We start from the raw sequence: 23,448 nt of genomic DNA, 5'->3' as shown, positions 1-23,448 counted from the left end.
TTGAAAGCTTTGGTATAATTTAAATTTCATCCAGATTGAGAAATTTACAAAGCTCATTCATTTTGAAAACTGACATCTAAGAAATGGAATCAAATCTTTAGGAAGAAAGGAAGTATTAAATGGCATTTTAAAGGCAGTTCTATAGATCAGTTTCTGCTGTAAAGAGTATTTTAGCTGCTGTTTTATTTATAGATTTTTTTCCCTCCAATGCTTTTGGCATTATGTTTGCACCCCAAAAGTTTTCACTTACTTTTCCTTTTTGTTGATTAATATTTTTAATATATCAATACAGATTAGCATTTTATATGTGGACTAATGAGGACTAGATTTTATAAGGAGAGAAGAAAATAGAATGGAAAACTTTTCTTCATAAAACTCATTCCCAGGAAATAGAAGGGGCAGTAAAATGGTCCAAGTAGAAAAGATAGCAGCTAAGGGGTGCCTTACATAAAGTGGAGTAGATCCATAATTGAAATATTTTTAACTGTGGCAATGACAGATAAAGGAGTTATAGCCTAATGATAATAAGAACAGCAATAGCAACAAGTACTATTCATACCATGAACTTACGTACAAAGCAAATAAGGTTGTGTGTTATAATAGCCTAGTAAGGTAGGTTTTATTATCCTTATTTTATAGAGGGAGGAAATGAGGATAAGGAGAAACTTTATGATAAAGCTAATAAAGGAGAGTTAAGATTTAAAGACATTTCTTTCTGCCTCCAAAGCCATGTTCTTAAGGAAAAGTGAAGGATGATGGATGTATTTTAAGATACGTTTTGTTTTATACTTTGCAGTGTTAATATTTAAAATATAATTTATTACCTCCTTAAGGGCAGGGTCATAGACCTTTAGCTAATTGAATTTTTCAGTTAACTAAGTATGGCTCCAGGATAATGTTAATACTTCCATAAACATAAAATTAAAAATCATTCAGAAATGTTAACCTTGTAAAACCCATAAAATAGGATAATCTCCTGAAAGCTATAAAATGAGAGTCTTTACACTTGAGAAGCTAGGATGGTTTCTCCCCAATAAAAATGGTGTAGATGATATTAATTTCATTTCAGACAATAGTCTGAAAACAAGATAGAAATTTTAGGATTCTGGGTAATAAATAGTGGCATGATTATCTACTTAAAAATTAGGAATTGCCATTTTCTTTTCTGACATCTAAGAACCTTAGACGTTAACACTCTTGTCTTCACAATAAAAAAGTGAACAAATTGAAAATCAGCAGAAACAGTTTGTTCACAAGAATAATAGTAGTGATGTCGTCCATAATTATAACTGATAGATGAATGAAAGCAATGTTTTAAGGGGCGGGAAGGAGAGTTGAGAATACTGTGTCATAAAGTACTTGTATTTGTCCAAGTAACCAAGAACTCTTGTTAGTCCAGTGCTGACTTTCATAAGGAAATAAACATTTCTTTCTTTCAAGAAGTTAGTGTATGTGTGACCATGTTTGGAGAGAAAACAGTATTTCACTTAAATGTGGGAAATGAACAATGAGCTAGAAAGTCATTCTAACTGCACACTGGACCAAGTTCATATTTTATGAAATCTACAAATGACCACCTTCAGAGTTGCTTGGAAAGATAGTAAAAGAAACATGACTGTTAAGTTCATAATGATAAGGATTTGCTGTGTGAGACACAGTGATGATCTTAGATGATATCTCAGTTTAGTTGTTGTGATAGGATAAGCCTGAAATTAGAGGTTGTATATAGAGCAATGGTGCTAAATTTAATGATTAAGATAGTCATTGCTGTGGGATCCTGACGGTTTGTGGCTGTAACCTCAGAAGTGTTCTGTTTCTTAGCTTTGTTTGTGTAGATACTTAAAAAAAAATTATTTGTTTGTTTTTATTTTGGGCTGTGCTGGATCTTTGTTGCTGCGTATGGACTTTCTCTAGTTGCATAAGGTGGGGCCTACTCTCTGGTCGCGGTGTGCAGGATTCTCACTGCAGTGGATTCTCTTGTTGTGGAGCAGAAGCTCTACAGTGCACAGGCTTCAGCAGCTGGCACACAGGCTTAGTTGCTTTTCGCATGTGGGATCTTCCATGTCCTCTGCATTGCAATCAGTTCAGTTGCCCAGTCGTGTCCGACTCTGCGACTCTGTGGACTGCAGCATGCCAGGCTTCCCTGTCCATTGCCAACTCCCAGAGCTTGCTCAAACTCATTGGGCCACTGGGGAAGCCCTCTTTAGATACATGTGTATGATGGCTTTTAAAGGAAGGATGAGCTTTCTCCATGGCTCAGCAGTAGAATCCGCTTGTAGTGTGGGAGACGTAAGATACACTGGCTTGATCCCTGGGTCTGGAAGATCCCCTGGAGGAGGGCATGGCAACCCACTCCAGTATTCTTGCCTGGAGAATCCCATGGACAGAGGAGCCTGGCAGGCGACAATCCATGGGGTTGCAAAGAGTCACATACGGCTGAAGTGACTTAGCATGCAGGCAAGCAAAGGAAGAATAGGACTTCAGGTATCTTACAGTCTCTTTCTTGGCTCACAGGTCTAAGGACGTTTGGGTGGGGATGGGCCAGAATGGAGTGTGGAGACACATCTTCCACAGAATCAAGGGCCTTGAGGGAAAAAAAATGGAATGGAAGTCGCTTGGTTCAATTTTCTTAATTCCTATTTGTTACCTATATGTTTGCTTTTATAAAATAAGGATCATATTTTAATTTTTTTTCATACTGTAAAGCGTTAAACATTTTTAATAAAAATATTTATTTGGCTCTGCCCAGTCTTAGTTTCAGCAGGTGGCATCTTTGATCTTCATTAGAATATGCAGGATCTTTAGTTGCAGTGTGTGAACTCTTAGTTGCGGCATGTGTGCCCTAGTTCCCTGACCAGGGATGGAACCTGGACTCCCTGCACTGGGAGCATGAAATCTTAGCCACTGGGCCACCAGGGAAGTTCCAAGAAAGTTTTTGGAGATCATTAAATATTCCCCCAAAGAGGATATTTTAGTAATTATACTCAAATTTATATCAACAGTTCTATTGTACTTTCATGTTGTTTTTCCTTGCTCAATATTATTAGTAATGCTGTGATAAACGTCTGTATCTTGTATCTGTGAGTGTCTGATGATTTGATGAAATTCTTAGAAGTGAATTTTTTGGATGTGTACCTCAACATTTTACAAACTTTTGATAAATATTGCTGCATTGTTCTATAGGCAGGTAGTTTCCATTATAATCCCGTAATGATGCATAACAGTATCATTTTGAACCATTCTCAACAACATGAATATTATACTTAGTTTTTTTTTAGATAATCTGCTAAGTGAAAAAACTGTCTTGTGATTTTAATTTTGCATATCTTTGATAACCAGGGAAGTTGAATATTGGTTTTTTTGTATTTGTGTATGTGTGTGGTTTTATGTGTTGCTGTAAGTACGTTAATTATTTGAGTGGGCATGTCTAGTATTTCATTCCCAGGAGTTCTTAGGTCATGAGTTGTATAAGAGGGAGTTATATAAGGGATATCGAATGACATTCCTTGTATGTGGAATCTAAACTGAAATGATACAAATAAACTTATTTACAAAACAGAAACAGGCTCACAGATGTAGACAAAAAACTTATCTTGACTTGAAGGGAAGAATGTGGTGGAAGGGATAGTTAGGGACTTTGGGATCAACATGTACACACTGCTATATTTAAAATGAATAACCAACAAGGACCTACTAGATAGCACATGGAACTCTGCTCCATGTTATGTGGCAGCTTGGATGGGAGGTGGGATTGGGTGAGAATGGACCCACGCCATCCATGGCAAATAGATGGGGAAACAATGAAAACAGTGAGAGACTTTGTTTTCTTGGGCTCCAAAATCACTGCAGATGGTGACTGCAGCCATGAAATTAAAAGATGCTTGCTCCTTGGAAGAAAAGCTATGACCAACTTAGACAGCATGTTAAAAAGCAGAGACATTACTTTGCCAACAAAGGTCCATTGTAGTCAAAGCTATGGTTTTTCCAGTAGTCATGTATGGATGTGAGAGTTAGACTATAAAGAAAGCTGAGTGCCAAAAAATTGATGCTTTTGAACTGTGGTGTTGGAGGAGATTCTTGAGAGTCCCTTGGACTGCAGGAGATCCAATCAGTCCATCCTAAAGGAGATCAGTCCTGGGTGTTCATTGGAAGGACTGATGTTGAAGCTGAAACTTCAATACTTTGGCCACCTGATGCGAAGAGTTGACTCAGTTGAAAAGACCCTGATGGGAAAGATTGAAGGTGGGAGGAGAAGGCGATGACAGAAGATGAGATGGTTGGATGACATCACCGATTTGATGGACATGAATTTGAGTAAGCTCCGGGAGTTGGTGACGGACAGGGAGGCCTGGCATGCTGCAGTCTATGGGATCGCAAAGAGTTGGACACGACTGAATGACTGAACTGGATACATGTGTATGTATGGCTGAGTCCCTTTGCTGTCCACCTGAAACTATCAAAACATTGTTAATTGGCTGTATATATATATATTATATATAATATAAAAAAAAAGTTTTTTAAAAAAAGGAGAAAGAGGATGTGCAGGATTGTGGTTGACACATGAGCTCTGGAGTTAGGCTTTCTGGATTTGAACCCAGCTTCCTGAGGAATCCCCCATCTGCTGAACTCAGGCAAAGGAAGGGCATTTATACTTCGAGACAGTCACCCAGTTATGGGAGTAAAGATGAATAAGGCTCTCAAAAAGTAACCATGGCTGGCAGCTGTACCCCCAAAACTCATTCCTAAAATAAGGTGTGAGTCAAGTGCTCCGTTGATTCACCATTTTGAGACAGCTCTCTAAAACTTACAGTCGTGATTTCCCACAAAATCATCTCACTGCAAATGAGGACATAAATCCTGTTGAAAAAAGAGAAGGGAAGAAAGGGCCAGAGGGTATTTCTAACAGAATCTAATGGTTTTAGAATCTTTACCTGTGATATTCTCTCTTGAAAAGTTATTGAATAATAAGGCACAGTATGAGTGACATAAATTGAGGAGATGCCCTGTTATGAATTATCTTATTGCGAGAAAGAACAAAAGTTTCATTTACTAATTTTGTTTTCACCTTTATTTTAATGAACAATGTTAGACCTACTTATCAATTTATTCCACATTGGTGTTAAGAATTTAGCTTGTGATTTTAGTCACTCCTGTTAAAATAATAGTGGCTTTCCTTACTCCTTCCAGAGACTTTGTCAAAAAATGTATTTTTTCCACGTCAAATATAGATCTGGCCTACAAATACTGAAGTGATAATTAGGGCTTGTGCAAGATTGTTTCATTTGAAAAATTAGCTGCTTTTTTTTTTTTAAAGGATTTACTTTCCAAATTGTTCTGGTTTGAGTGTATAGCTAAAAAAAAGCATTTTAAAGTGATGGCTTACATAAATGATTTAAGTAAGAAATGAGTGAGAGGAAAAATGAAAAATATTATTCATTGACCCCTTTTGTGTTTCTGGTTATAATTTTTATAAATGCATTTTTGCTTGTATCATTATTGTAGTTTGGGCATGTAACATATGTCAGTCTCCTAAAATTAGAATATATTTAGATTTCCCCGTAGCCTTTCACAAGGCCCCTAGAAAATCCAGGTGCACAACCAAAAATTAGTAAAAGTGAGAGACTCTGATTGCCAAGGTATTGAAAATTTCTTTCTGGTGAGAGGCCACCATGATCAAAAGAAACTGCCCTAGCAACATTAGTTAAGGTGAACTCTTGTGAGAGTTTTGAAGTATGAAGGGAATCATATTTCTTTTTTGTTCAGGTGAGCTGTTGCCATTTCTAATACCTCTTCCAGAACTCGGTTCCTCATTCCATAAAATAAAAACTTCACACATCTTTCTGCCATTTCCGTTCCTATGTCCCCCAAATTTTTTCACAAGTATCCTCTCTCCACATTCCTCCATAGGCCACATCCTTCCCTTACTCCAGGCATCTGCCCTGGCCTCTCTTGTTGCCTGGAATGCCCTCCTCATCCCTCTTTATGTGGCTCATTTTCTGCCTTCTTGGTGAAGCTTGTTCTCTGTTATAGCATTTATTACCTCATTACATTGTGATTAGCTGTCCACCTGTCTCCTCCAGTAGATCGTGAGCACCTCATGGGACCTTGTCCTATTCATCTCTGTATCCTCTGCCCATGCACACAGTGCCTGCCACACAAGAGGTGCTCATTAAATGATATTTGAGTCACTGAGCCAGAAGGTTAAAATATGAGCATCATTTTGCAGGCTTAGAAATGTTCTGCCCATGTTAGTTGCTTGACATTATCCTGCCGTAGTCTAAGAAGGTGAAAAATGCCTTGTGTTCAGTAGTTCTTCCTGATGGCTTTATGACTGAGTTCTTGATTGGGCCCTGCTTGGAGAGGCTGGATAACCTGCCTCCAGATGTTCTGTAATTCCCTTCTTTATTACATGACTAGTTTCCTCTGATTTCTCTGGGATCACTTTATCTCAAGGTGTGCCTTTTAATGCTGGCTGGAATAGATAGCTTTTATTCCTCAGCTAAAGGAGAACAAGCCATATGGTAGTTAACTAGATTTGCAAAGGATTATAAATTGGTGGCAAATAAACTGGCCTTTTAAATGCAACAGCCTGATAAGGCAGGAGAGAATTGGCATAGCAAATACGCAAGTGCAGAGGAGTATTAAAGGTGTATTAAGTGGCATGGAATTAAGATCATGTATTGCATTTAACAAAGTACAGCCAGTAAAAGGGGTTTGATCTAGTGCCCAATAACCCAGAATAATGAGAAAGCTGTAGGTTAATGTGTGTACTTTGAGGTCTTTATCGTAGGAAGAAAGAAAGATTGAGCTAAATCATGTCCAACTCTTGTGACGCTATGGACTGTAGCCTGCCAGGCTCCTCCGTCCCTGGGATTTCCCAGGCAAGAATACCAGAGTGGGTTGCCATTTCCTTCTCCAGGGGATCTTCCCGACCCAGGAACTGAACCCAGGTCTCCAGCACAGCAGGCAGATTCTTACCGCCTAAGCTATGCAGGAAGAGTGGTTGTAGAATATCCAGCAACTGATGTAGACTTACAGCACATAAGGGCCGGAAAGAAAACTAGGCATCGCTTGAAGTTCACCTGTCACATTTTAGAGTAAAATGGCCTTAAGTGGTTCATGTAATAGCATAGTACAAGAAGGTATTCCAGCTAAAACCCAGAGTCTATATCTTTTGACTCCAAATCCAGTTCTTTATTTCACACTCTGCTATATTCTTAAGGAGACGTCAGAGAAATTATGTATGGACAAAAGTCCTTCTCTTACAAACTATTGACATCAGTAAATTACTTTTTTTCTGTCAACCATAGTCATTTTCCTTTAATGGTAGGGGGGAAATTCTGCCTAAAATATCAGGGTGCTTTTTAAATTGTCGTTCTTAACTTTTCAAAAATGCTGTTGAATTTCAGGGATGAGCTGTATATGCTCAGAAGACATTTTAGATGCAGGACCTTGATCAGCTTTATTCACTTTAGTTTTCAGTTAATGCTGTGAATGAACACCTCAGAGTTAGGACTAGACCTGCTTTCCTAGTGATGACTAGAGGTTAAAATTCAATTTGTTGGAAGAAAACTGAAAACTGAAGCCAAATCCAGCCTCTTTGGTACCCAACACCAAATTAAGTTTCGGACACAAGGGTTTTGGGTGAAGTAGAAAAGAACAGCTTTATTGTTTTGACAGGCATAGGGGGCCACAGTGAGCTAATGCCTTCAAAACTGTGTGTGCCCATCTGGAGTGGGTAGTGAAAAGTTTTATAGTAATGCTTCAAAGAGGGATGATCATCCCATGGACATTCTTCTGATGATTCGAGTCAGTGTCATCAGCCTTCTGGTTCCAACTGAGTCTGGGGTCTATGTGCTTGTGGGCAGCATCCCATTAATTTCTCTCAGCTGGTGGGGTTTTTAGAATCTGCAAAACAGCTCAAAGATATTGTTACGTGTATCCTTTGATGGGGAACCAGGAGCTTGCTCCAAGGCTGCACTATTGTTTCTCTGACGGTTTGTTCCTCTCTTGTCTCTGCATCCCTTCCCTTTCCTAATTGCCAACTTTTTGAACCTGTTCATTGGAAGTGGAGGGGAAGGTCATGGATGCTGAATGAAACCTATTTCCTGTAATTAAGAGATGGGTAACACCAAAAGACTTTCCTACCCAGGATTCCCACAGGGTCCTGCTCAGTATCAGAACAAGTGATGCCAGCTGTAAAGCTGATTGTTTGTCTCTGCCAGTTGTCCTAAGGGAGGAGTCATTTGATCTTAATGCTAAAATCAGAGCTGAGACTGTGATGAATATGTTTGAATGTCTTTTAGGACTTAAAGGTCGAGGAAAGAAGATGTTTTGAAGTTTATTTTTGCACCTTATGACTATTTTTATTATACTAAATCAGAGAAAGCAAACAGCATTTTAATTTTCTTAATCAAATAAACAGGGTTCAACTTTGCTTACTGCTTCCTAAAAATGAAAACATATTGAGAACATATTGAAGTTTAAGTGAAAAATAAAGCTCATATTCAAAATGGCATATGCTAAATGATTTTTTTAATTTTTTTTATTTTACTTTACAATTCTGTATTGGTTTTGCCATACATTGACATGAATCCACCACGGGTGGAAATTGAGTCATTCACAAACTGAATTCGAGTCATAATCCCTGTTGGGTTAGGCAGCTATTATCTGTGTTCTGGAAATGTTAGAGTTAAGCCCAATTCTCCTTTGAAGTTTCTGTGTTAAATACTGTGTTCTTGCATTATAAAAAGCTCCAAGGATGATTAACAGGCCCCGACTGAAGGAAACAGTCTTAAAAAGTAACCTTTTAAAGTTTTAGCTGACATCACTAATAGGCAGTTTATCTGTGGCTGTAAAACTCAGCACAAACTTTTTTTCTCTCCTTGTTTCTCCATAACTCTCTTCATTGAAAATTGTTCCTAGTTAATTCTATTAATTATATCATGTCTCGCTGTTTTTCTTGGAGTGTGTGATAATGGTGTAATTTTTCTTACTATTATAGATAAGGCTGGTGCTTTGAATGAATGTGTTGGAGGTATTTTAATTCCTTTGGGTAGATGTTCTCATTTTAATTATTTCTTTGGATTTGCTACAGCCTAATATTTTCTTTTAGAAAAAGATAGGACAAATAAAACTGGATATTTATAATACTTACTGAATGTTATCAAATCACATACTTAGTGAAGGTTGGCATTTTTTGCTTAAATAGAAAGTGTGAAGGCAGATGACATCATGGTCTAGACTATCTGGATGTTGTATTAGTTAGTGGAAATGAAAATAATACTTATCGTAAGCTGCATTTGAATTTGTTTAAAAAACAGTTTAATTCTACATAAACTATTGGATTAGTCCATGAAGTAAGTAATTTTTTTACTGTTTTTTTTAAATCAATATGTCCTATTAATTTTGCTGCTAGTCACAGTTTTAATAAGTTGAATTATTTTAGGTGGAGCTTTTCTCCTAATGAGTTCAAACTCATCCCCTTTTCCACCTCATCCCGTGGTTCTAAATGAGACATTGTAGGGACAAAGAACTGTTTTTGTTTTGTAATGAGGAACATTAGGTTGAAGGTGATTATCATAAACTTAGGTTGAACAAGAGAAGAAAGGAAGATTCTTTCACTGTTCTCTGGGTATCTTTGTCATATTATAGTGTTTTTGCTGGTAGTTAGCTAAGCCCTTTTATTTCCTAGAAAAAATGACTAGGCTAGGTATTATTTTAGAATATTAACTTTGATCCCTGTTTAATTTCATTCATTTAATTGGCTCTTTTATTTTTTTAACCAATAGAGGCCATTTTCTATCTTCATTGTATCAGTATTTTTTCTGGCCTCGTATCATTCTCCAGTTTGATAAATATACTGTTTAATTTTTATACATTTTGTTCCAGATATTATAAAGTAGCTTATAAGGCACAGAAAATACACAAGATAACATCAGTTAAAAGTAAGGCTCTACAAAGAAAGAAAAGCAATGGTAGGGCTTTAAAATGGAGCAAGGATGAGACTGAAAAATTATACCGTAATAGCAAGTGCAAGATATCAAATAAAAATTACAGGACTTGTTTATATAGTTAGAAGTACATCTAATTTTTTTAAATTTATTTTTTGTTTTCTATTGGAGTATAGTTGATTTGCAATGTTGTTTTAGTTTGAGGTGTACAGCAAAGTGATTCAATTATACATACATACATTCTTTTTCAGATTTATTTTCCCACATAGGTTATTACAGAACATTCAGTTCCCTGTTGTTGTTGTTGTTGTTGTTGTTGTTGTTTAGTCACTCAGTCATGTCTGACTCTTTGCAACCCCATGGACTGCATGTGGGGCTTCCCTGTCCTTCACTATCTCCCAGAGTTTGTTCAGATTCATGTCCATTGTGTTGGTGATGCCATCCAACCAATTCATCCTCTGTCTACCGATTCTCCTCATGCCCTCAGTCTTTTCCCAGAATCAGGTCAGGGTCTTTTCCAGTGAGTTGGCTCTTCACAGCAGGTGGCAAAAGTATTAGAGCTTCAGCATCAGTCCTTCCAGGGAATATTTAGGACTGATTTCCTTTAGGATCGACTGCTTTGATCTCCTTGCTGTCCAAGGGACTCTCAAGAGTCTTCTCCAACACCACAGTTAAAAAGCATCGATTCTTTGGCGCTCAGCTTTGTTTATGGTCCAACTCTCACATCCATACACGACTACTGGAAAAACCGTAGTTTTGACTCTCTGGGACCTTCCTCAGCAAAGTGATGTCTCTTCTTTTTAATATGCTGTCTAGGCTTGTCATTGCTTTTCTTTCAAGGAGCAAGTGTCTTTTAATTTTCTGGCTGCAGTCACTGTCCGCAGTGACTTTGGAGCCCAAGAAAATAAAGTCTGTCACTGTTTCCATTGTTTTTCTATCTATTTGCCATGAAGTGATGGGGCCGGATGCCATGATCTTCATTTGAATGTTGAGTTTTAGGCCAGATTTTTCACTCTCCTCTTCGACCTTCATCAAGAGGCTCTTTAATTTCTCTTCACTTTCTGCTTTTAGGGTGGTGTCATCCGCATGTCTGAGGTTATTGATATTTTCCCCAGCAATCTTAATTCCAGTTTGTGATTCATCCAGCCTTGCATTTCACATGATATACTTTACATAGAGGGTTTCCCAGGTGGTGCTGGTGGTAAAAAACCCTCCTGCCAATGCAGGAGACATAAGGGACAGGGGTTCGATCCCTGGGTCTGAGAGATGCCATGGAGTAGGGCACGGTAACCTACTCCAGTATTCTTGCCTGGAGAATCCCATGGACAGAGGAGTCTGGCGGGCTCAGCCCATAGGGTCACAAAGACATAGAAGTTAAGCAGGGTGACAATATACAGCCTTGACGTACTCCTTTCCCAGTTTGGAACCATGTCTGTAACACATTATTCCATGTCCGGTTCTAACTGTTGCTTCTTAACCTGCATATAGATTTCTCGGGAGGCAGGTAAGGTGGTCTGGTATTCCTATCTCTTTAAGAATTTTCCACAATTTCTTGTGATCTACACTGTCAAAAGGTTTTAGCATATTCAATGAGGCAGAAGTATATATTTTCCTGAAATTCCCTTGCTTTCTCTGTGATCTAGTGGATGTTGGCAATTCTGGTTCCTCTGCCTTTTCTAAATGCAGCTTGTACATCTGAAAATTCTCAGTTCATGTACTGTTGAAGCCTAGCTGAAGGGTTTTGAACACTGCTTTGCTGTCATGTGAAATGATGTGAAAATTACCGCACACATGCAATTGTGCAGTAGTTTGAGCATTCTTTGGCATTGCCCTTCTTTGGGATTGGAATGAAAACTCACCTTTTCCAGTCCTGTGGCCACTGCTGAGTTTTCCAAATTTGCTGGCATATTGGGTACAGAACTCTTAACAGCATCATCTTTTAGGATTTGAAATAGTTCAGCTGGAATTCCATCACCTCCACTAGTAATGCTTCCTAAGGCCCACTTGACTTCACACTCTAGGATGTCTGGCTGTAGGTGAGTGATCACTCCGCTCTGGTTATCCAGGTCATTAAGATCTTTTTTATATAGTTCTGTGTATTCTTGCCACCTCTTCTTAATCTCTTCTGCTTCTGTTAGGTCCTTATTGTTTCTGTCCTTTATTGGGCCCATTTTTGCATGAAATGATCCCTGGGTATCTCTATTTTCTTGAACAGATCTCTAGTCTTTCCCATTCTGTTGTTTTTCTCCGTGCTATACAGTAAATCCTTGTTGATTATTTTGTATATAATAGTGTATATGGTAATACCAAACTTCTAGTTTTTCCACCATCCCCCCCCCCCGCCATAGTACATGTAATTTAAAGGAAAATAATGATCAAGTGAAATACAACTATTCTTGCTATTAAAACTAGACAGAATTTTATCTTAGGCACCCTGTTGTTGTTTTTAATTTTTTTTAATTTATTTTTTAATTGAAGGATACTTGCTTTACAAATTTTGTTGTTTTCTGTCCAACATCAACATGAATCAGCCATAGGTATACATATGTCCCTTCCGTCTTGAACCTCCCTCCCATTTCTCTTTCCATCTCACCCCTCTAGGTTGATACAGAGCCGTGTTTGAGTTTCCTGAGACGTAATGCAAATTCCCATTGGCTATTTGTTTTACATATGGTAGGAAGATCATACATATGGTATGTTTTAATTGGAAGGAAAAACTCTTTATAACTGTGGTGTAGGTTTTCTCCAAGAGCATACTATTCTTGGAGCATTAAAAGACTGGTTGGGCTCCTTAATAATTTTTTTTTGCTCAAAGTTTTGCTGAATACTTGGAAGTTATGAGCTTACGATTGTCTTCTAAGATGCAAATGGGAATGTAGATGTTGAGAATTGTCTGTTGTGCCCAGATCCTTGCCCCTTAACCACAGTGAGCTCAGGATGTATTCCCTGTCTTCATTATGGGCTTGATAAAGATATTGAACAGGATAGGACAAAAGACAGCAAAGTGTTACCAAGTCCAAGCTTGCTCTGCTCATCGCACAACAGGCCAATAAATCGGAGAGGAGGTGTTGAGGCAAGGAATATGATTTTATTCAGAAAGTTGGCAGACTAGTGTCTCCAAAAAACAATCTTATCAGAGTCTTAGGGAAGGGAGTAAGGAAGTAAAATAAAATGGCCATTAATCTTGCAGGGTCTCCTGGAATGACCAGACTTGGGGAGGGGATGGGTTAATTTTTTCCTTCCTGTAGCCATCCAAGGGTAGACTGGGTCCTGAATAATAGCACTTTGGTTTAACATTGAGGCAGAGAGGCAGGCCATTATGTATAGACAGTATCCTTTTAGTGAACAGAAGCAGTGAGAAGGAAAGGTTAAAATAAAACAGATGCAACATTTAGTCAGATTTTCTTCTTCCCTGTAACAAAAGCACTAGAATAGGGGTCCTTTTTTAATGTAGGGTCTCACTGAGGCTGGAGGGTAGAAATGGGTTGATGTGTATGGACAAATCCTCCATAATCCTTAGAGGGATTTTACAGGTCAGTAAATATTTTTGTGTGTGGACAGATGTTGTAGCTTTCATCAGATTCTTAAGCAAGTACGTGTTTCCCTCAAAGTTAAGAACCACAGTATCAGTGGCCTCTAAGATGTTGTCAAGCCATCCAGGAGTTTTGTGGTCCTTCTGTCTCTACATCAGAGCAGGCTCCCTGTTTTCTTCATTGTTGTATCTAGTAGGTGCTTAATTCATATCTGTTGACTTTAAAGTGAATGAAACCAAGTCACATTTTCTCAGTATGCCTGTAAAACTGTAGCGTGAGGGAGTTGGTCAGGTGCTTTGTGAAATCATACTGTGTGCTTTTCTCTTGACTCAGCAATGCACTAGCTAGATCTGCAAATTGATGAAGTTCACTTGGCAGGGCTTGGTGTGGGAAAAAACTTGTCCTGGGGTCTAACGATATTCTTTCCTTTGTTTAGGACCATTTGTTCAATAATCTTGCCCCTGCCCCACCACGCAACATGGATCTTAGTTCTCTGATCAGGAATCAAATCCTTGCCTCTGCAATGAAAGTGCGTCTTCTTAACCCCTGGACCACCAGTGAAGTCTCAATAATGCATTAGCGTACTCTTGTGAATAGAGCCCCAGTTTGAAAAGGAGTATATACATCTGTGCCATTTTTTACTTGACTGTAATTCTGTGACCATATTTTCAGGCCCTTTAAGAATCCTGACTTGTAATTTTTGGGGTCTATAGCCTAGAATTAATTTGGAGAATCTAGGTGTATCTTCTTGGAATTCAATTAGCCATATTAGTTCTTCCCTTTTCTCCTCCCTGATGGTGAAGCCAGAAGTGAAAGGGAATTGAGCTGCCGTGCTTTATTCTGTCTTCTGTCTCCAGAGTTTGTGATTACCATGTCTGAACTCCCCAGCAGCAGCAACAGAATCACCCCAGAAACCGCTCTTCCATCATCTTTAGTATTTGGACATGACTCAACTCATTACAATTTGTACTTTTTGACCTACCTGGTAAAGTTTCACGTGACCTCCTTTTGTCTTAGGTCATGCGTGTCTCTCTTTTGTATGAGCTTTTTTTTTTTTTAATTGAAGTGTAGTTGATTTACAGTGTTGTGCTAATTTCTGCTGCACAGCAAACTGACTTAGTTGTACACATGTGTTCATTCTTTTTTATATTCTTTTCCATTATGCTTTATCCCAGATTGGATGTGGTTAGTTCCTTGTGCTCTACAGTAGGACCCTGCTGTAATAGTTTGCATCTAAATGTAATAGTTTGCCTCTACTAACCCCAAATTCCCAGTCCATCCCCTGCCCTTCCTTCTCCCCCTTGGCAACCACAAGTCCATTCTCTATGTCTGTGAGTCTGTTTCTGTTCATAGAAAGCCTTTTTAAAATACGAGAAGACACGCTGCTATCCATGTCATCATATTCTTTCTTTGTATACCGTGTTCTCATTGCCAAGATGGTCCGTTTTCATACTGTCAGAATGGGGGTTTTGAGCACCTTACCTCCCTCTTAGGCTTCTATCATTTACAGTTTCTGACCGCTTGATCCTGATCTTTGTTTTCATCCTCTCAACTTTTCAAAATCTACCTCCCTTCAAAAACCAGGATCCATTTTTGTGTATATCTTAAGATTCAGTTCCTGGCTTATTACAAATTCCAGTTTTACATTGTCACTTTCTTTCAGGGTTTTCATCATTTTTACTTTACCAAGGAATTTATCTTTATTGGTTAAAAGTCCAGAATCATGGTTTCTCTCACTGTTTAATTCTGAAGAATAGAACTTGTCAGAAGGCAATATAGAATTTATCAGAAGAATATGATGAACAGAAGATGTTCTAATAATTGACATTTTCCATGATATCACCCTTTTATATCACTGTCTTGTTTCTGAGCCAGTTTTGTTGTTTCTGTTAAAAAATATGCCATCTGCATCTTTCGTTTGGTGAGCACTACTGATTATATGTCCATTAGTGCAATAGTCTTTCTCCTTTTAAAGTCACTTTAAATGAATTTTGTCACACCATTGCTAGGTCAGTGGCTTCCCAGGCTTGTGTCTGTTTTCATGACATACCTTGTGCCTTTGAGCTTATTGTTATCAGACATTGGAGAATGCCCATTGGCCTGAGACATTCAATGACTATGCGGTTACGTTTACAACTGTTTGTAAGGTTGCAGTTTCATTAATAGCCACTCATCTTTTCAGTTTTTGTGCCTTTCTATAAAGACATCTAAGACCCCGTGTATTTTTCCAGACCTTTTAGCTTCCATGCCATTTTCTGTTATATTTTTGTAGTAGTCAAATTATTCCCTAGAATGGAGCTTAAGCAGCTATGCACCTTCTTGCTCCTTTGGATGATTTTTCTCTGTTGGATTTGTGGGGAAGGACGCCCTTCAGGCTGACCTTCCTTTTGGTTCACATTTCCTCTTTCTCTTTCCCGTTTTTTCTTGGTTAAAGAAGTATACAGAACACCTCTGCATCTTCTAAATTTTTCTGTTATTGCTCATTGCTTCCCTTCTCCATTTTTCTATTCTTCCAAGTTTTTTTTTTTTTTTTTTTTTGCTAATTTGGGTACTGGTTGTTTTTTTTTTTTTTTTAATGTTTCTAGCCATTGTGGCTTGTTATTTGCTTTTTAAGTTTCCTGATAAGAGAAGAATATTCATCCTAAGTCTTTCTGAAGGCTAAGATGACTCAGAAATAAAATCTGCAATGTGATTCCTCCTCTTCCTCCCACCTCACTTTATTTCACATGGTGAGGTTTGCAGGTGTGCAGCTTTTTCCACTAACAGCCTTCAGGGTTGGGCACACTTTTGTGGCCATAACCGACTGAGGTTGTCACTAAAATAAAATAAGAAATAAGGAGGTTATTACCTTGCTGTTCATCTGTTACATTACCTGAGATATAAATAATGTTTGCCAAGGAAAAACAAAAACACTGTCACCTGAGGATGAATTCTTACCCTTCTCTGAACTTTAAATTTTTGCAGAATTATAAAGTGGGAAGGGTTTAGGGCAGAGAAAGCAACCTTTTAAAACAAAGTTCAAATCAATAATAATTAACATTCACTGGTCTCTCTTCTCCTGCTAATAACTGAAGACAAGTACTAATTAGAGAAGCCTCAAGTGTCTGGATTTCTGGATGTGCCAGATGGCTGCATGAGAACTGTGCATCGTGCCAGGAAAAAGCCTGGGTTGCTCTTAGCTACCACCTCTCCTCCATTGTGATCTTGTCTGAGGACCCTTAAACATGCCATCACTGTGCACTGAGGCTTTTTCTTTGTTCTTTCTTCTCTTGTCTTCCCCACTTCTGATTTCAGGAGGTACATTTCTGCCATGCTTAGTGAGTGCTCTTGTGAGCTTTTATTTTTACTTCTTCCTTAAACTCATTCTGTTCGTCTTTTTCTTTTCAGATTTCCTTTGACTCTTATGTCTTTGTCTGATCTTACCAGATCCTTCCCTCTCTCCCCATTTGTTCTTTTTCAAGATCACACAGAATCAGCACAGAACCTTTCAGTTGCTAACATTAAGATAGTTCTGCCTCTTCGGGTTTTTTTTTGTAAACTCTTTTCACAGATTGTCTAAAGACATATGTTTTCTTCTTTGGGTTTATACTTCAAATATTTTCTTCCTCTGTGATTAACTCTGCTAACCAGCTCTGAGAAAGCTTTGATTTTTGTATAGAAATTTTCAATCCTGTTGAGTGTTGATATTGTTTTGACAAATGCTGCCCATGCATTTTCCACAAGATGAAAATCATTCCTATTAGGATGTCAAAGCCTGGAACTGATTACACTTAACCAGATTCTTGCTTTTATTGGAATTGTTTTACTGGGACACATTCTTTCACTTTGTTTGTTGTGAAAGTCATGATATAGTTGCCCTTGGTAAAGAAAATTGGTCTTGATTTGGTGGTTTTTTTGGTCAGAACTTTCTCTGATGGAACCCAGAAGAAAGTAGAGATTGGTTACCATCATTTTTGGCTAAGTGAGAAGTATGACTTCTTTTCTTTCACCATGTGTTTCTTGCTCCTGCTGAAGGGTCATTGCAGGGAAACCAATTCGGAAGCTGATGCAGTAATTCAAGCAAGAGATAAGAGGGCCTGATCTATTGGAACAACATAAGGCAGTGAGAATAATTTGCATTTTCTTAAAAAATGTAAACAAAAAGTTTTTTTAACTTAAATTTCATAATGTTGTAAATGTTTTTAGAGTTTAGAAACCACAGTTTTTAGGGCTCTATTTTCTTTTTAACATGTCCTTTTGATACATAGCTAACTAAGCAATTTATCACATCTTCCACTTATGTATTTCCTAGTCTTAGAAACCATCTACTTGATGTCTGTTGCAACTTAAAAAAAAAAAAAAACTTGCATGTTTTTCACCTCTTGATTAAAAAAGTAAAATTAAACAGAAATAACTTGTACTGTCACCTAGGGATAAAAATTAACATTTCAGTACTAGTTTCCTTTGGTTTTTCCTCTTAGTTTTTGTAGACATATAAATAATTGTTTGTTTGAGCCAATATATTAGTCTGTCAGTCATGTCCAACTCTGTGATCCCGTGGACTGTAGCCCACCAGGCTCCTCTGTTCATGGAATTCTCCAGGCGAGAATACTAGAACTGTTTGCCATTCCCTTCTCCAGGGGATCTTTCCAACCCAGAGACTGAACCTGATACCATATATATTTTAGTGTTATTCTGTTGTTGATCCTTTAGGTTGTTCCCAACTCAGTTTAAAAAAATTTTGTGTGTGTGTGTTTTTGGCTGCCCTGAGTCTTCGTTGCTATGCTCAGGCTTTCTCTAGTTACGACATGAGGAGGGCTGAACTCTAATTGCCATGCATGGGCTTCTCATTGTGGTGGCTTCTCTTGTTGTGGAGTATGGGCTCTAGGTTCGCGGCTTCAGCCGTTGTGGCTCAGAGCACTGGCTCAGTAGTTGTGGCTCACAGGCTTAGCTGATCCATGGCATGTGGGGTCTTCCTGGACCAGGAATTCAACCTGTGTCCTTTGCCTTGGCAGGCAGATTCTTGACCAGTAGATCACCAGGGAAGCCCCAACTCAATGTTATTTTAACAAATGCTGTGGCCAGTATTTTCATGAAAAGTAAATCTTCACACATATCCTCAATATAATGGCTTCATATATATCCTTAGAATAATATCCTCAGGATAAATTTTTTAAAATCAAGAATTTCTTTGAAGGCTTGAGTTGAATAAGTGTAAAATGTGAATGAACCCTAATGGCTGAAATTTCTGGCTTGTTGAAGAGGTAGAAGTAATGCTTAGTTGCTCTGCATTTCCTATATCCACCTCCTGTTTACCTGATCCCTACCTTGGCTGCAGCAGATTAAAAAAGAATCAATAGGCAGGAGGCCTAATAACCTGATGGATATGTAAAAAGTGAGGGCTGTGTTCTTGATATATCAGAGTATAGAGCAATTTGGAGGAAAAGATACAGAGCACAGTGATGGGGAGCCCCCTGCCTCCCCCTGATTCATTCTCAGATGGATATTAGATATACATCTCTACTCACTGTTTCATTTTTGGATGCCCACATGTTTCCTGACTCTTCCTTGGAGTTTTGTTTGATCAGAGAAGATGGTTTTTATGTACCATGTCCTGTTTTTTTTCAGCTATTTGAGAGCAGTGCATAATAATGAAATTGACTCTTATTAATCTCTATTATTCTTTCATTGTGGGAGGAGTGTGATTTAGGCATACATGGTAGAATAGCATAAGGAGGGGTGCCTAACCTCAAAAACTTCTGAAGAGTTCAGTTACTAGTTTAGCAGACAAGTATAATACAACTCCGTTTGTACACGTCATTTCCTTTGCAGATAGTTCTTCGCTTTGGGTATGACATCTATTAAACTGAGTACTCTCAGTCTTCAAGATAATATTTTTTCTTGGCACCAGAAAGATAATTTTTTGATCTCAACAATGTTGATCTTAGTTTTTCTTGATCCTTTTTACTCTGAGGGTTTTTTTTTAATGTTGATATAAAAATTTTTCTTTTGTCCTTTTTAAAAATGAGTTTTAAAATAGCAGACTGACTTGGGACATTTGGTATTGCTATAAAGTACCCTTTTGCTCTATGAATAACTTGAATTTTTAGAATTTATAGTTGTTAGTTAATATTTTCTTTTTCAGATTTCCATGTTGAAATTAATGATCAATCTTAAAGTAAAATTATTTCAGCAATTGCAGTTCTATCACGATCCTAGGAAGCTAATAACAGGAATAATTTAAAATGGTTACAAATAGCATTTGTGTCTATATTTAAAAAGCAATTGACCAAGCAGATGTTGTTACAGATTTTTGTCTTTGATATGATAAATTTCCATTAATTTTGAAAATCTGGGTTTAAGGGATGTGCTTTCAAATTTTGCATAGTTGAGCTGCAATTTGTGAAAGTTCAAGCAGCTGTACTGACAAACGTTTGACAAATTTGTAGCTGAGGCTGTTTTAAGCAAAGTTCTAGAACTTTATGTTCTGTGTTTTATGTTCAGGCCATGTATTTGAATTTCTTCTCTTTTTTGGGTCTAGAAGTTTGTGTATATGTATGTATGTGTGTGTTCTTTCTCTCTGATGTATATGTAGATTTATATATGTATATTTGTATGTATATACATACATATATTTTACATTGTGTGTCCAACCTAAGTTGGAGGTAAAGATGCATATTCTTTGTTTTTTTTCAATAAAAATATTCAATTTAAACTCTCATTATTTAATTTAAAATGTTTTTCTCTTTGCTTAGGTTGAAGATATTGTTGATATTGGATCATTTGCCCCAGAAGACATTCATATTCCTAAGATTTATGTACATCGCCTTATAAAGGGAGAAAAATATGAGAAAAGAATTGAGGTAATTGACTTACCTTGTTTGTCAGTATTTATGGATCTGACTGTCAGAGAGATGTGTCCCTGGAGCTATTGCAGATGATAAGGAATTAAAGCTGAACAGGAGGTCTTGCTTTGAATCTTAATAGATGCTTCTCATGTGTCCATCTTGAGGGGACATCTGTGTGATTGTCTAGATTAGCAGTGCCTTGTGTTTACAACTTGTATATCACTAAGTTACATGATTCTCTAGACTGTGTCTTCCAGGCTTTTGTAACTGTTCTGATTTATAATGCATAGTTTTGGATAGCTGTCCTGCAAGATAGAGAACAATAATCAGGTCTTGGTTGCTTTACCCCTGCTGGACTGTTAGTGTTTTGAGTGTTCAGAGCTAACTATCTTGATGTCTTTTCATGTTTTCCCATAAGTGCTGGGCTCTGGGCAGCTGGTGGATAGATATGAGATCACGGTAAGGAGAGGCTATCAGGAGCATTGGAGGTATACTGAGGCTACTGAGAGCATGAAGATCAGCTGGATCAGAGTCAATATTAAGATTCAGAAATGTGTAGGGATCAGCAACAGAATAGACAAGCAGTAAGAGATACCAGAGATTCAGAGATGCCCTCTACCTGTTGACATCAAACAGGAAGACACTGCAATATAAAACTAATGTCAGGGGCCAGGGATCAAAAAGATGACATTTGCAAACAGAGACCAGAGTCTGTGTCAAAGAGATCTAGTGATGGAAATAGTTTTCTGGCTGGTTTCTGGATATTTCTATGATTTCTGTGATGCACTTATAGCAAAACCAGTCTGGACTCTGCAGGTGGAAATAGAAGATTGATAGCAGCAGTACTTGGTAAACACATTCTGGTAGCTCCACAAAAAAACAGAGTCGAAAGGTCTATTTGTTTTCTTTTTCCAGCTCCATCCCTGAGCACCTGAGGACAGTTCAGTTGTAGGACTCTTAAGAGCGACAGTAGTAGCACTCTGTGTGACAGTAACGGAGGACTTATTCGCTTCAGAGATAGAACAAGTGTATCTTCATCTTCAAACACATCTGACCTTTCATTTACTTCCTAAAGAATTATTTCTGTCATCAAATGTCATCCATGTTACTCTTCTTTTGTTAAAAAAAAAACCCATCTATATTATATTGCAGATTTGCTTCCTGTTAGTAATAGGGGAGTGTTAAAATTTTTTCCAATACAGTTTCATATTTCAGCAGTGATAAAATACAAGGCATACCTCAACCATGAATAATTTATTTGTTTATTTTAAAGCGTCTATCAATCCGGAAAGAGGAAGATATAAAAACCACATCTGGTAAACCTGGAGATAATGTCAGAGAACGTATCATCAAGCGGGCAGCGCTTGAATTTGAGGACGGCATGTATGGTATCCTTTATTCCTTCTGCAGCTGAGCAAAGACTTAGCCCTTTTTATATATTCATCAGGTTACTAGACTTCCTGCATAAGGATTCTTTTCTAGTCCATTGTAGCTTCTAAAGCAATTGATCAGTTTTTACAAAATGTGGCATATAACCTAAAGATATAAAGATATATGAAATTGAAATTATAATCCTTTTACCTTCTTGAAGCAAAATAGTGACTGAAAATTTGCTTAGCTATTCTCTGATATACAGTGAATTTCAGTTTAATTTGGCATTTGGCTAAAGTTAATTGGGAAAAGAGATTACCTAGGATGAAGGTTTAAATTCTCAGAAGTACTAGTTATAACCAATGCTATTTGCTTTCTCTGTGTTCTGACATTTACATACTCATTTGAAACATAAGATCCAACTTCTTAACAGCCTCTTGTTTCCCATGATAAAGATCCCTGTGAGTGTACCCTTTTATGGCTGATGTTTTGTATTCAATGAATGATTCAATTCTGCTTTAGATACTTTGTCAAGAAAAGAGTAGATAAAGTGTTTGGATTTTGAATGTGTTTAAATGTCAGTGAGTCTACTGCTTTGCTAATTTTCAAGATGTTAACCATTGAACTATATACTACAAATAGTATATATAAATTCAAATAATGTATAAGGTAAATATTTGTTGAATGATGAATACAGTAAAGCCATATGGAAAGTCCTGGGACAGGAGGTAGAAACATGACATGTGTATCCATTCTCTGAACTTCCTCTGGTCCATAGAAACCTTCTTTCAGACTGATACTGACTGGGAAAACTCCCTTTTTTTACTTTCTTCTTAGCTCCATTACTTCATTTTTTTTAAATCTTTCAGCTTATGCATTGGTTTATGGTGGGAATTCACACAGGGAAGAGAATATTATAGTGCCTCCTTTTTCAGCTCCCATATCAGCAAGATACAGAGTCAGCTGAATTGGCTGAGCAGATGAAAGCTTGTCTGTGGGTTTTCTTTTTACCTCCAGTCAACTGGTTTACCATTGACATTTTTAACACTGACTAAATGATAACTCTGATTTTAGATGTATTGGCTTCTCTTCTAGGTATCCTTTATTCACTGTCATTGTATTGCCTATGAAAAATATTTGCAAGTCAGTTCATATAATGGTCTTTCCATGGCACCTACTCTTTTTCAACCCAAATTGCATGGACTTTTTTCCTCTCTGGTGTTTGACTCACTAAATAATATTAAAGAACTGAAAATTGCAGCATATAAGAAAGTTAAAGTATAAAACCTGTAATTTGGATTGCCCTTTCTTGAAAATAACCTGCTCATAATGGAATCAGTACCTCAGTGTGTTACGTGCATCACTGTGAGAAACACAATTAACTTTATGCTAGATGGTTTGGTAGGAGGTAATCCAAGCACCTATCATCATACCTTCATCAGTTCAGTTCAGTCGCTCCGTCGTATCCGACTCTTTGCGACCCCATGAATCGCAGCACTCCAGACCTCCCTGTCCATCACCAACTTCTGGAGTTCACTCAGACTCATGTCCATTGAGTCAGTGATGCCATCCAGCCATCTCATCCTCTGTCGCCCCCTTCTCCTCCTGCCCCCAATCCCTCCCAGCATCAGAGTCTTTTCCAATGAAACATCATACCTTCATAGACTCACTATATTCACTAGAGGTGACCTGGCACGTTGGGTTGTTTTGCTGGCCTTTGTAGTTTATAATATGGTACCATATACCCACTTTATCTTTTCTGGC

General features: G+C 37.7%; 1 protein-coding gene across 1 annotated transcript in view; it reads left to right on the top strand.

Moving 5' to 3' along the window:
• Positions 1-23,448, top strand: part of OXCT1 (3-oxoacid CoA-transferase 1) — a 159,965-nt gene that overhangs the window by 51,768 nt on the left and 84,749 nt on the right. Inside the window, exons 8-9 of the mRNA XM_040262424.1 lie at positions 20,221-20,328; positions 21,587-21,701. Coding sequence (XP_040118358.1) covers positions 20,221-20,328; positions 21,587-21,701 — 223 coding nt within the window. The remainder of the gene's footprint in view (positions 1-20,220; positions 20,329-21,586; positions 21,702-23,448) is intronic.

The sequence above is a fragment of the Oryx dammah genome, unplaced genomic scaffold (assembly GCF_014754425.2).
Source record: "Oryx dammah isolate SB20612 unplaced genomic scaffold, SCBI_Odam_1.1 HiC_scaffold_20, whole genome shotgun sequence".
NCBI classification, from domain to species: Eukaryota; Metazoa; Chordata; class Mammalia; order Artiodactyla; family Bovidae; genus Oryx; species Oryx dammah.
This window is presented reverse-complemented; position numbering and strand designations above follow the sequence as displayed.